Raw genomic sequence first — 14,111 nt, 5'->3', positions numbered from 1 at the left:
ATAAAATTCGATGGTTGCTTACTTAATCATGAATATTAAATGTTATTGAGAAATAATCAAGCCATGTTTTCAGGGGCTGTAAAATGTGTGATTTTTCATCAGAAAAGCACATTTCTAAAACAGTACAGCTCTACTTACAGTATGTTTTAACAAAGGTTTGTATGCGGTGGCATATTTGTGCATAGAGACAACAATAAAAGAAAGACCCTTGGGAGAGCTGGTCAATCGATGAAGTTATTGTGACTGGCTCAGTGGACATGGTGGACCATTATTCACCTTCCTTAAACCTCTTCAATATTTCATGCACCGTTTTACAACCTGCCACGTTGTCCTCTCCTCCTTCTCTGTCTTTCTCAGAATCTGTCCAGAAATTGATGAAAGGAGCTGACAATGTAACTACTCACTGCACAGTTTAGTCTGCTAAAGCCAGCTGGAACCGCTGTCTTTCCCCAGCCATCTCACTTAGTACGCCTTCTCTGTGGACATTGTCTATTCTCCCCTGACCTCTTACCGGACATGACGTCCTCTCAGGGACTAACAGTCTGAGACAATGTGAAACTGAATACAAAAACCATGCAGTGTTTAAAAAAAAGAAACCTATTATTCCAGCCTCTCAGGCCCTTTTCCAGCTCCATCTCTTTAGTTCTAATTCTCCACTTTCTGCATCCCAGCTGTTATGCTAATGTGCAGTGTTGCGGTTTTATTAAATTCTTTCAAATCTACAGTAGAAACAGAACAGCATTGACCTAGAAAAATGGTCCAATGGAGTATGTTAATCACTGTCTTCAGCCCACCGTCTCTTCTCAGCTGTCTTCTTCTGCAGAAGGCCATGCCATCGCACCCTGTCACTGCCATTCATCTGCTCCTTTAAACACCTTCTTTAATCCATCCATCTGTCCAATTAAGCCCCTTCATTATGGTTAACACTATTTATCAATCAACAAACCTTCTCTTTGATATTTCTTCATAAGTCTTTTTTCAACTAACAAAGCATTTTTCATTGACCTCTCTGCTTCACTCTTTTACTTGAGCCTACTGGTTAATTATTTACTGCTTTTAATGCTAAATCAATGTTTTGACATGGGAACTGACCTGGAAAATTATCACGGGTACTTTAAGTTAATGAAGGAGATGAAGATGGAGAGTTTGATAAAGAAGGTGGTTAATGGGGCTTTTCACTTGACTGGTGATCCATGGCGGCAACAACTTGAAATTTGCTATTAAAAAATAGCATAAATCCATTATTTCTGTGAAAAAATAGATAGATGATCCCCCTAGAATAAAATACCTCCAATGTATTTAGCACCGCCATTATGTAAACAAATGCCAAAAAGAAATTTGTGGGAAAGACAATCTTTTTTGTGGCTATTTCCAGCCAAAACTCATCACTATTAAATGGAAAATTAAACAAGTATTTAGGATTTCTCCACCACAATAGTATTCGGACACTGTGGAGAATATAAAGTAATTATAATTACATTTATAAAAATCGTTTTTTATAAGTTTTTATAATGGCTGGTGAAGCATGTCTTAAAAAACAAAGGTTGGGGGAATTTTAGCTCATGACTTGCTGGCTACGGCCCTGACCGCCACCAACAACGTGTTTCTCTGTCTCATTTTTATGATGCTTATGTTCATCGTGTTGAAAAATTGATGCTAAGTTTTACAGGACTGTATTAACTTTATTTCTTCAGCCCTGCATAGTATCGATTCAACCCAAACTGTTTCACTGTGTTCTAGGCATTGGGGCTACAGCATTGTTTAGAAGCTGTCTGCTGAACAAAATGGGGAAGGATAAGGCAAGCTCCATTAGTCACTCTCCCAGAGCCTTTCATCCAATGCCAGTGCCATCAGCCCCTATCTCAGTAGTTTATTGATTTGCAATTTCGCTGCCATTATGTTTTTGGTACTCACATTTCGTGGATGAGAAGGAAGTCAGGGGTTTAAGTGTGTCTCGCAGTTGTATGTGTTCGCAGATTAAAGGTACCCCCCCACCCGTTTAATCTTCACTTCTTTCAGTAATTCTATCATCTATTTCCCCCATTCCTTTTTTCATCTTCCTCCGTGTTCACTCTGTCAATTCACTCCTCTCCTCCCACAGGCTCACCTGATGGGTTTAGAGGCAGAGCTGTCCCGTATCCAGGAAGTGAGCAGCCACCAGAGGAAACGCATCACTGAGATTCTCAACGCCTTGATGAGGGACCTGAGTGAGTTCAGCACCATCGTTGGAAACAGGGACATCAAGCTGGTGAGTGGGACACAAAATGCAGGCTTGGAGACATTGTATTTCCAGAGATGTTTAAAAAGAAACAGATAGTGTCAGTGTCTCTGATGAATGATGAGACATTTAGTAACAAACATATACAGTATATATAGTGTATGTATATATATATATGTATACATATCTCGGGTCCAATTTAGTGGCTGGTTCAGATGAGTTTTATTCACTGCGCATTAGAGAAAGATGCTCACAAGAAGCTCACCAGCAGCTGTAGGATTCTCTCTGAACAGAATGAGTTTCTAGCCAGGCAACAGAATAAACCAAAGCTGAGAAGAGATTCAACTCACAAGCCTGTCTGAGTAGATTTGCACACACTCAATTCTGTCTGCTACAACTGATCAAAAGTGCTTTGATTTGTATTGGTGTTTCGGTTGGAGCCATCCTACACTCTAAACAAAAGGTCTCACTCACAGTGATCAAGCAAATGCTTTGTTTTAAGACAACATGCTTTGTTTTTACAGCAAAGGCAGACATACTTAATTAAATCAGGAAGCACTAAAAGTTGTTGATTTGGTAAAACAACAGGAAAGACAAAGTGAGACATAGGGCCCTATTTTAATGACCTAAGCGCATGGCGTGAAGCTCCTGGTGCAGGAGCGTTTAGGCCCGAGTCCAAATTCACATTTGTTAGTTTGACGGTGGAAAAAAAGGGTTAGTAGTTAGTGTCTTCATTAATTCTTAGGTGTGTTTTGGGGGTAACATGCAATAAACCAATCAGAGTGTCATCTCCCATTCCCTTTAAAAGCCAGGCACGTTTCTACCATGTTACATGGCAATTATGATGGTGGATATGCACCGTCCTATTTTTATTTTTAATTTTTTGCATGTTTGTGTTCCGCTGCTCTTCCCTGTGTGTTTGTAACAAGCATAGTGTTTGCACACTGTGTACAAGCGTAGGCGCATTTTACTAATGTGCTGGTAAAATAACAATGAAATGCTCCAATATTGACTTTGGACCAGGTTTTTGTTGGTCAATGTCACAATCACTGCTGCTGCCACAAGATAGCAAGACCTAAACTCACCTGAACACACCTCCCTGTAAGACCAGCATGTCCATGGGTGCAAAGATGGGCCTGGTGCATTTGCTTTTTAAACAATGTGGGTGCAGGACTGGAAAATAACAACTGTGTTGGTCTTAAAATGGCAAAGACACTTGCGTTGGTCTCTGTGCCATGCTGCGCCAAGTACAAGATAGGGCCCCAAAACTGTTAGGTCATTCATGTTCTTCTACAACATCATGTAAAATATAAACAGTATGCATGTGTACATGTTGTGTCTGATTGTTCAAGAGCCTTAGTAAAGCTTTATCACACATGCACTGAGTGAAATATTAAAACCCGAGACAGAGTGGAAAATACAAAATGTCTAGTGCATAATTTTATACATTCTTCTCTCTAATACAACCTGACATGTTTGACATCTGTGGGAATTTATGAATGCTGATAAGCATGTTTGTGGCTGTGTGTGACCCAGCTAAAGGGCCACACATTATGCAACATAGTCAGTATATGTATACTCAGAGGATAGGTACTCTAATCCGCTGACATATCTTGGCTGTAATATTTAGATAGATTTTGACATGTGGATGTATAGTCGATCCTCCACAGTTCCTTTCAGAGCATCTGAGGATGGCATCTGCTAAATGACGCTTCTTACCTAATGGATGTGCCTACAAAATGGCTGAGTTTCTAAGATGCCTGCATCCCTTTTTAATTTCCCAGCTGTCTTTAAATCTTCCCCACTTAATCTTTACCAAATGTCTCCACTACTCATTTAACAGTTTGTCCTTCTCTCTACCTCATTTGTCTCCAGCCCATGGAGATTACCTGTGCCATCGAGGAGGAGTTCACAGTGGCCCGGCTCTACATCAGTAAGATAAAGTCAGAGGTGAAGTCAATGGTGAAGCGCTGCCGGCACCTGGAAAACCTTCAGATGGAATGTCACCGCAAGATGGAGGAAACGGACAGAGAGCTGTCCTCACGTCACCTCCTAATTTCCCAGGTGAAGGACTAGTGCAGGAATTAGCAACATCTGAAAATATCCTGTGTCGGAAGAGAGTTAGTAGCAGGAACCTTTGGTTTTGATGTGGAAAAATCAAGACAATCCACAGTGAAACCTCCCAGTGCAAAATATGAATTATCACTGCAAATGAGTGATTGACGTTTCAAGCACACTCGTCTTTGTCAAACTAATTAACATCACAAATATTAACGTGGGCCTTTGTCTGAGATTAATTACTCTGATGAAGAGCAGTCTGCTCGAAATGTCACTCAACTCTTTGTGGCAACAACACATCAGAAGCTTTAATTGTGCAAGCTGTCCTAATTTTCAAAGGATTGTGTATTTTGTATTTTTTCTGTTGATGTGGTTGACTGAAGCCATCATGCTGTGTGTTTTGCTATTGGTATTTCAATTAAATTCCCCAATGAATTTTGAAACATCATGAATATTAAATGTAGATCGGATCCATTTCACAGTGAGTAAAATGTATGTTTTATCCCTGGTGTAGAGTGTTGTCTTGGGTCAAAGTCGTATGCTCATCAGTATACTTTCTGCATCTGAGACACTTTGTTCTGACTTTCAGCACGAGGCAAAGATCCGCTCTCTGACGGACTACATGCATAATGTGGAGATGAAGAGGAGGAAGCTGGAGGACAGCTATGACTCTCTGAGCGAGGAGCTGGCCAGACTCCAAGCTCAAGGTAGACTAATGTCATGTATCAATATGGTAAACTATAATATAGTAAAAAAAAAAGTAGCTTCCTCAGTTTAGTCACCCAGCCAACAAACAAGACATACATTATGTCTACACGCATTCTCGGCTTTACTTTAGCACGGCGGTGCTTTGAGCTAATTGCTAATGTAAGCATGCTAACAAGCTCACAATGACAATGCTAACATGCTGATGTTTAGCAGGTAAACCAGGTTAACCATCTTAGTTAAGCATATTTATGCTAACTTTAGCTAATTAAGTTTAATGCACAAATTAGCCTATAGCTGAGACTGATGGACACATTGACAGTTTTGCAGGTAATTGGTCATAAACAAAAGAAATGGGCAAATTTAACTATTGACCTGATGATGGCGCTAGATGAAAAGTGAAGGGATCACCAAAGTTGTTACAATTTATTCTGAGTGGAACATGCATGTGTGTGCAAAATGTCATCGCAATCCACCCAATAGTTGTGGAAACCTTTTACTAAAAAACACAAATGTCAACATCAAGATGACACTAGATTTAGTGCCAACAGGAAGAAGATGGCCGGGGTGAAGTGAGTTTAATGTTTGAAATTTGACGGTTTTGAGATATGTTACCTTCTGTGTCAATTCCTTAATTTCCCCCAGTTTTCAGGGTATGTTGCAAAGGCAGACATTTCACGTTTTTTTGTTAACTCAAAATCACAAAAAATAACTATGCATTTCAGAGCACAAATAACCGAACGTCTGTCCAACACAGCCGTCACTATAGACGTAGTTAGGGAAATTGCAACACCACTTATTTTAATCTTCATATAAATCAGAAGAAACCAAAGACAAACGTGACCATGAGGAAAGAGAGGAGAACAGAGAGCAGGACAGAAAAGAGAACAGAGAGGACGAGCACAGAAACACCATGTTGAGTCAAACGGGAGTCAGGTGGGCGTCTGAGGATGTCAGAGAAATATTACAGGTGGTTTGATGACTATATATTAATAAATGATAACCTTTAAATATGTATTTTACACAATAAATCACTGATGGGGATGTTAAGGGATATGCTAGTCGGACAGTAGTCAGTCTGAGATTTTCAAAGTTTTTTACACAAACTAAAAGATTCGAAAGTTGTAAGAGGATGAGTGAGAAATCATGGACATGCTTGAAAAAATAAAAAATGTTTTAATTACTCACTAATAGCTGTGAAAGTTGTAAGAGAATGTCTGAATCATATTCGAGGTGATTTTATCTCAATTTTGAAATGAGAAAACTATTAGAACTACAATCTTTGTGCATAAACTATTATTTGCTGTATTTTTCTATTTTTATAAGTTTCTCTCTACTAACTCACAATTGTGAAATGTTTTTTGGCTGCAACTGTCTGTAATGGAAGTGGTTAAAGATTTCTATGCTGAAAAACAAAAAAGTTATTGGGAATTAAATAAGTGGTGTTGCAATTTTATGACAGCCCCTAACAGTTTCTATTGTGCGCTGCATTGTCATGTTTAATGATTTTTAGTTAACCAAAACTGTGAAATGTCTGCCTAAATTAGCTCTCCAAATACCCTGAAATGGGGAAATAGAGGTATTGACACAGACCTAGTGAAGGTAACATGCACAAAACATTAAACTCACCCCGGTAAGAAAATGTAGAGATATTTCACAGGATAAGTGAAACTTTCTTCTGATTGTACTAGAGAGGAAAGTTAGTTGATCATTATCATGTCAACAAATGGAAGTCATTTATGCATTCTGGGCACCATGGATGTCTTTACAAAATTGAATTGCAATCCATCCAGTAGTTGTTGACAAAATGAAAACAGTGCCAATTGATGTATTAATATCATTGTACTACTCAAAAGTCACGTTGAGGATGCAGCACATTTGTTACTGTATATGAATCATGCTTTTGAGGTGAAATCTAAGAATCTAGCCAAACCTGAGGTTCAAGGATCAATATTGAATAAACACAGTCAGTGCAACCCAGTACAGGTTCTGTATTTGTAATAAAAATGTCTTTGCTCCAGGCTCAGGTTTAAATATTTTACCTACGTGATCGAAATAACAAACAAGAAACAGTAAAAGTGTTTAACCTGTCTTCACACTCTTAGGAAAGTAGGGAAATATCAATGTGGTCAGACAAGCAAAACAACAGATTTATGGTTGAAAATTACACAAAATACAAAGCTCCAAGAGCCAATCCATTCGAAACAGTCAGCAAAACAGATCTATGCTCAATAAATCCAAACATACTGCAATAAAGACCACATATTTTTAAGATGACATTGTGCTTGAGGAAATTAAGTAATAAATGATGATCTGAGACTTTCTTGCTCACTGAACAGCAAAGGACACTATGTAGATTGAGCTACATTGTAAATCTTCAGCTTTATTGCTGACTTTAGATGCCAAACTCGAATATATGTTTAATGTTATGACACAGCAAAACATAACCATGACAAACTAAAACATAAAAAAAAAGAAATGTGTCACTGCTGTTGAGCCCCACCCAACTGGAACTGGGAGGAAGTGCCACTTAAAACAATTTCATTGGCTCCAATTGAGAGTTTTAGTGTGTGCCAGAGGGCTTTTTGTCCTGTCAAGAATAAGAAAAACCAGGGTAAACACTGACTGACAGCTTAGGCTCCCAAAAACATTTACAGCACCAGCTCATAAAGATTAATGGTACATTTGAAATTTGTACAAGGTCCATCTAACTGCAGAGACTTCCAGGACTCACACAATTCTCATGTCATTTTTCCTGATGAGTTCCCACAGAACTGCATTAAATAATCAAAGGTTTTAGTGCAGGGGAATCAATTTTGGACTTACTCCACACCCGAGCCAAGTTAATAACAGATCAGATCAGCCTGACATAATAGTTGTCATTTTCAATAATAGATATTATTACACCTGAGGCATGAATTAGATCACAGTGACCTCGCTGTCAACATGAAGCGATGGTACCGCTGTGGTGTCAAAGTCAGGTCACTGTCACTTCTTTCATCCACATCTCTGTCTTTCACTGCCGGCTTTTCTCTTCCACTTCTTTTCTATCTCTCTCTCTCTCTCTCTCTCTCTCTCTCTCTCGGTTTCTCTCACTGCCATTCTCTTATATTTGTGTGTTTGTTTCAGAGAGCATGTCACAGGTGACCAGCGGGGAGAATCTGTCATCTGTCCAGGATTCCTGTTATATAAAGGTAACCATGACTGCAACGAGTTTCTCACACAGCCTTAGCACTTAGCTTACTGCATGTGTGCAGGTGTGCATGAGCGAGTGTGTGTGTGTGTGTGTGTGTGTGTGTGTGTGTGTGTGTGTGTGTGTGTGTGTGTGTGTGTGTGTGTGTGTGTGTGTGTGTGTGTGTGTGTCAGCAGCATACCCCGCCTGTGCACGTACATCAGATCATGAGTCTGGTCATGAGGGCTGCAACCAACAGTTATTTACCATTATAGATGAGTCTGTCAACTTGTTTTTAAAAGATTGTCTGAGATTTTGGGAAATATGCTTATTTGCTCATTTTCCTGATTGTTAGATGAGAAGATCCATGCCACTCACACATCTCTATGACAAATATGAAGCTGGAGTTGGCAGCCAGTTAGCTTAGCTTAGCATAAATACTGGAAATCATTAGCCTGGTTCCGTCCAAGGTAACAAAATCTAAACGTAAAATTTGCTGTTTAACAGGGAAGTTAATGTGTCGTACTGTTTATTGGTCAGGACGCGGGACTTCATGGAGTCTTGTTTTCTCGTTGCGTCGCAACTTTGTCCCAGCCAATTTGACATTTTAATCAAGCATGATATTAAGTGTTAATTAGTGAACTTAAGGTTCTGGTAGACCTATTTTCTTTGGACAGAGCCAGGCTAAAACTATCCCCCTGTTTCCAGTGCTTTGCTAAGCATAATTTTTATCATGTTGAACTATTGTCAGAAAACATGCCCATCACATATTCACAGAGCCTACCGCTAGATTTTGAAATACATTATGTCAAGGCAATGGTCCAAAATTCAAACATATTTAATTTACTATGAAACAAATTTTGAGATGCTGGAAACAACGTTTGGTATATCTCATTGATAACAACATAAATAGATAATCAAATGTTCTGTTGATTTATTTGTTTTATTAACTGACAAATAGTTTCTGCACTAAAATGCCTGGATCAACCTGTTTGCGGGCCGCAGGTCAAACATTTGCATACAACATCAAAAAAAACTAAATGCAACTGACACAGTGAAGTTTAGACTTTTGAGGCCAGTGGAGGTCTGGGTCCCCGGGGCAGTTGCTCGGTTTGCCCAGCTGGTAATCCAGATTTTAAGTAAACATGCGACACCTGTATGGTTGGCAGCATTTGTTTTTTTTATTATCTGCCCTGTGTTGTATTTGTGCACATGTTCATGAGCTTTGTTTTTGCATGTCAGTTTGTTTGACACATATCAGTTTCAATATGCTTGTCTCACTTCACACTCAGCAGCATATGACACATCCTGCTCTGCGTGTGTGTGTTTAATGCCCATGTGGCCGTCTATGTCCACATGTGCACTGGTGTGTGTAATTCTATTCTCTCGTTATTTAATCATTTAGTTTTCCACCCCTTGGAACACTCTCTCTTTCTCTCTCTCTCTCTCTCTTTCTTGCACACACTCTTATTATACATGTATGTCTCTCAACCCCTCTTGATGCCCATGCCTCAGAGGGCTCTGAAGCAGCAGATGGAGTCACACCGTGAGTCGCACAGCAAACAGCTTGGCCGCCTGCGAGACGAGATGAATGACAAGCAGAAGATCATCGATGACTTAACCGAGTCAGTGTTAATTTGTAATGTTTAATTTTCTCCGACATACTAAATCAAGCTTTCTAAATCAAGAGTCCACTTCGGACTTTAGAACTTAACTTTACCTGTACATGAGTAAAAGATATCAATCAATCAAGGACAGAAAAATGTCATGAAGACGGCATATTTACTTCTGTCTTTGAGACTGGACGGTGTAGCACTATACAATGCAAGTCGTAGCAGACAGTTTACCACATCTTTCAGCTGTCTGTGGGATCAAATCTGAAATTCAATTCTGTATAAGAAGTGTGGGAATGTTAAAATTGGAGATACATCGTCTCAGATACAGATACTGAGATACAGCAGGGCTTAAAAGCATTAAGCCCCGCTCTAGCTGCATGAGGGGCTGAATTCAATATGTGTGGTAGGCTAATATGTTGAGGAAACTGCAGCGTGGGAGGACTTTAGAGCCAAGTTGCTGCTGAACCCCAAAGTAAGGAGCCACTGGGCTTGTTTGGGCTCCTTGACAACATGCCCTTTCAGGTTCCTCATTTTGAAGACGTTCTGTACCAGAAAGGACCGTCTGGGAGCAGATTGGAAGGCAGACCCTTTTAAGGAACTAAAGTACATTTCCTAGCAGGCCTTGGTAGTGTCTGCTAACAACCAAGGAGCAGCTGCAGAGATTTTCTGAATGAAAACACTGCTGGGGCTGCTCTGCTTGTCCTGCTAGCATTACATGATTTGGATAAGCAGCTTGAAAAATGGATCTGTATATCTGTAAATGCTCTTCTGAGATTAAATGGTCAGAACAGGAGAGCAAAATAGACTGTCTTGCTATACAGCTCAGATGTGACTTGAAGGAAAAAACACATCCTGAACCTGAACCTTAAAGGTTGTCGAGCTACTCCAATGGTATTCCTCCACCAGGTAAAAAACCCTCTAATAAACCTCTCTGATGTCTTATGTAAAATAGCTAAAACACTAGTAGGGAAATTCTAAAATGGGCATTGAGTTAATAGAGGTTAAATGAAAAAGGGAAGATTTTAAGGACATGACAATTCATAAAGACACATTCCAATTGTGATTTTGTGGAGCTGACATATATTTCCAGATTGCATTCACACATTGTATTACAGATTCTCATTTTTTGTATTTCACCAACACGCTAAATTCCTAGACTTCCTTTAGGAGAGAGAAACATTTTAAGTTCTATTAAAACACTTTAAACCCATCCGTTGAATCCCCGAATGAGCCTTTTTTTTTAATTCACCTTTTCAGTTGTAACCAGAAGCAGCAGCTTGAGTTGGAGCAACTGCACTGTGACTTCGAACGTCTCAGGAGCCAAGAGCACCACAAGAGCCGGCAGCTGGAGGAACTGACGTGAGTCTCTGCTTTACTGTCCTGGCCAGTTTTCAAACACTTAACCACACTGAGGCTCGGGGCTGAGCCGCCTCTTTTAATTCACGTCTTTCATTTCTCTCTGTCATTTCTCTTTCCTTTGTCTATTTGTTTTACGCTCTCTCTCTCTGCAGGTCTTTCATCTTGTTTACAGTATGTCATACAGTTTGTGGCTAAAATGAACCATTTTACTCTCTTTTTGTTTTGCTTTTGTGTAAGTCTTTGTATCACCATTATGGAGTTTTGCAAAAAGGAAGCAGCTGGCTGCTAATAGGCCTTCTTTCTACACTGACCTTAGCAGCGTATTGCATCAGATGGCAGATGGGAAACATCCCACGAGGGGGGCAGCCGGTCCATTATTGTGTTTGTTCTTTATTCATGAATTATTCTGTCAAGAACGTGGTACTCATTTGGGGTAAAGAGAAGTTAATTTGGAATTTTCTATCTGTCTGACTATCTACCTTTCTATCGTTAGATTTCTCCATGAGCGGCATGAACAGTCAAAGCAGGACCTCAAAGGGCTGGAGGAGACTGTTGTAAGTCATTATTCGCTGTCACGATTCACTTGGCTCCCTCAGAGGCTACTGAGCCACTAAATACTCTCTAAGTGCTTTAACTGCACTATTTCCCCTCTTCCTTTATACTGTAGGCTCGTGAACTCTACACCCTGCACAACCTCCGCAAGCTTTTTGTTCAAGACCTCACATCTCGAGTTAGAAAGGTAATTAAGACACAACTCAACTACACAAAACACACTTAACAATATTACACTTCAAGTGTTATTTCCCCACTTATAACATGTGACTCTACCTAGACTGTATGCAGATTACAGTTTTGAATGTACAGTATTTGCGATGACAGACACTAAACGTTCTCCATTGTTTCGGTCAACAGAGTGCACAGATGGAGTCTGATGATAGTGGGGGATATATGACCCAGAAACAGAAGATTTCCTTTCTTGAAAACAACCTGGACCAGCTTACAAAAGTTCACAAACAGGTAACAGTGAACAGCAGATATAAAACTATAAATTATGGTAAAGGAGACATTATATTATAAAAATAACATTTTACCCGTCTACCATTTCTTTAAAAATGAGGACAAATCATTTGGTTTCCCTTGGCCTGGAAGTCTGATTACCACTGTGCCGTGGCATAGCAAAACCTCTCAAAAGAGCGAGCCAAATTAAATTACAGAGCAGTGTGCACTGCTGTCATTGTCCTATGGGCAAAAGTAACGCTAGTATCATCAATCATCTTACTACTTCAACTTCACATGACAGTCTCCTTGAAAACAGAGCAGCAGGAGGCGTAACGCCTCCTGCTGCCTTCAGGAAAAGGAAGGCATACAGCATAAAATAGTCACTCAGATTTGATTTCAAATAAATTTCTAATGCAGTTGCATACAAATATGCGTAGTCTTTTACCCTTTTTGCAAGCTGATGTGCAAAAACTTTCAAAAGGAACCTCGTGCTCAAAATGATTAGCCAGCACACGTCACACCTTTCTTTTAATATTCCTAAATGGACTACTGAAGTAGACGGAGTGTCGATGTGCTGAACATACTGACTGGCACATAGACTCATGCAGGCAGATTGGTGAGAGCTGCACTGCAGCAGTGTCAGGCAGAAAACCAATCCTAAAGTGACTGCTGGGAAACTCCCATTCCATCCAACACCTGCTGATACTGTGGGAATGGAAGATGAAAGTCAGTGGTCATAAATCATCAAGCTCCCAGTGGAAAGTGATAAGACTCCCAAAAACAGACAGTGGACAGTGCACTGGGGCTATGTATGAGGTCTTCTTGTACAGATGTAGTACAGATATATTAATGTCAGCCTGTCTATCACACACCTCCCGTGAAATTCCTACCTCCAGGTTTTAGTTTTCTTTCTTTAAAATGACTCACCACCAAACATTAAACCTCAGGTGGGTCTATTGAATTCCTAAATCCTTTGCCTGCTCACTAAACCCTCCGTATCTCTGCAAAATGAGGATTAGTTTGGATGATTAAATAGCAGCAGATTCTCTGTGTTTTAACTAGTGTTAACTCAAAGTAGTTAGCTGGCAGTATGGTGCAAATTGTGTTTACCGTATTTTTCAGGTGAGCTAGCCTTCAATTTGAGGTAGGTGTTAAGCATGTTTCCTCCACGTGAAAGTCAGTATAGGCAAACTGGACACTCCCCTGGTTTGAACCCTAACAATCCTTTACCAGCAGAAGTGGTCGAATAAGTCCCTTTCTTACTCTTTGTCTTCAAAATAAGTAAAAGTGAAACCTCATGCACAGGTTTTAAAATGGTATGTAGCAATGTTAAAGGGACACAAGTTATATATATATACATGTATAAATGTACATACATCACCAACGACCTCCTCATGGCAGCTGATTCTGGACTCCTCACCATCCTCATCCTCCTCGACCTGACTGCAGCATTTGACACCATCTGTCACACCACCCTCCTCAATAGGCTATCTTCCATTGGCATCACCCACACTCCGTTAGACTGGTTCACATCTTACCTCTCTGGTTGCACACAGTTCATTCATTCAACTCAAGTCCTGTGAATCCATTCCCTCCTCCGTCACTTCAGATGTGCCCCAGGGCTCTGTTTTGGGGCCCCTACTCTTCATCATTTACCTGCTTCCCCTCGGCAATATCTTCCGCAAATTTAACATTCACTTCCACTGTTACGCCGATGACACCCAGCTCTACCTCTCCACCAAACCCTCGTCCACTCTCCCGCCCACCTCCCTTACGGATTGCATCTCTGAAATAAAAATCTGGCTCACCCAAAACTTCCTCAAATTAAACAGAAATAAAACCGAGGTTCTCCTCATTGGCACCAAAGCCACTCTTTCCAAAACAGACAGTTTTTCTCTCACAATTTACAACTGCTCCGTCTCACCCTCCCCCAAGGTTAAGAGTCTGGGTGTCATCCTTGACAGCACATTATCCTTTCAACCCC

General features: G+C 40.2%; 1 protein-coding gene across 4 annotated transcripts in view; it reads left to right on the top strand.

The window, feature by feature from the left end:
* Positions 1-14,111, top strand: part of kif5ab (kinesin family member 5A, b) — a 78,523-nt gene that overhangs the window by 45,540 nt on the left and 18,872 nt on the right. For all 4 annotated transcript variants that reach the window (XR_004656182.1, XM_034868205.1, XM_034868206.1 and 1 more), the window contains exons 15-23: positions 2,102-2,248; positions 4,094-4,282; positions 4,866-4,983; positions 8,111-8,175; positions 9,669-9,778; positions 11,027-11,128; positions 11,622-11,682; positions 11,796-11,867; positions 12,041-12,145. Coding sequence is in view for 3 of the 4 variants with exons in the window: in XM_034868205.1 (XP_034724096.1) it covers positions 2,102-2,248; positions 4,094-4,282; positions 4,866-4,983; positions 8,111-8,175; positions 9,669-9,778; positions 11,027-11,128; positions 11,622-11,682; positions 11,796-11,867; positions 12,041-12,145 (969 nt within the window). In the remaining variant the exon portion in view is untranslated. The remainder of the gene's footprint in view (positions 1-2,101; positions 2,249-4,093; positions 4,283-4,865; positions 4,984-8,110; positions 8,176-9,668; positions 9,779-11,026; positions 11,129-11,621; positions 11,683-11,795; positions 11,868-12,040; positions 12,146-14,111) is intronic.

Source organism: Etheostoma cragini, chromosome 4, assembly GCF_013103735.1.
Source record: "Etheostoma cragini isolate CJK2018 chromosome 4, CSU_Ecrag_1.0, whole genome shotgun sequence".
Lineage (NCBI taxonomy): Eukaryota > Metazoa > Chordata > Actinopteri > Perciformes > Percidae > Etheostoma > Etheostoma cragini.
This window is presented reverse-complemented; position numbering and strand designations above follow the sequence as displayed.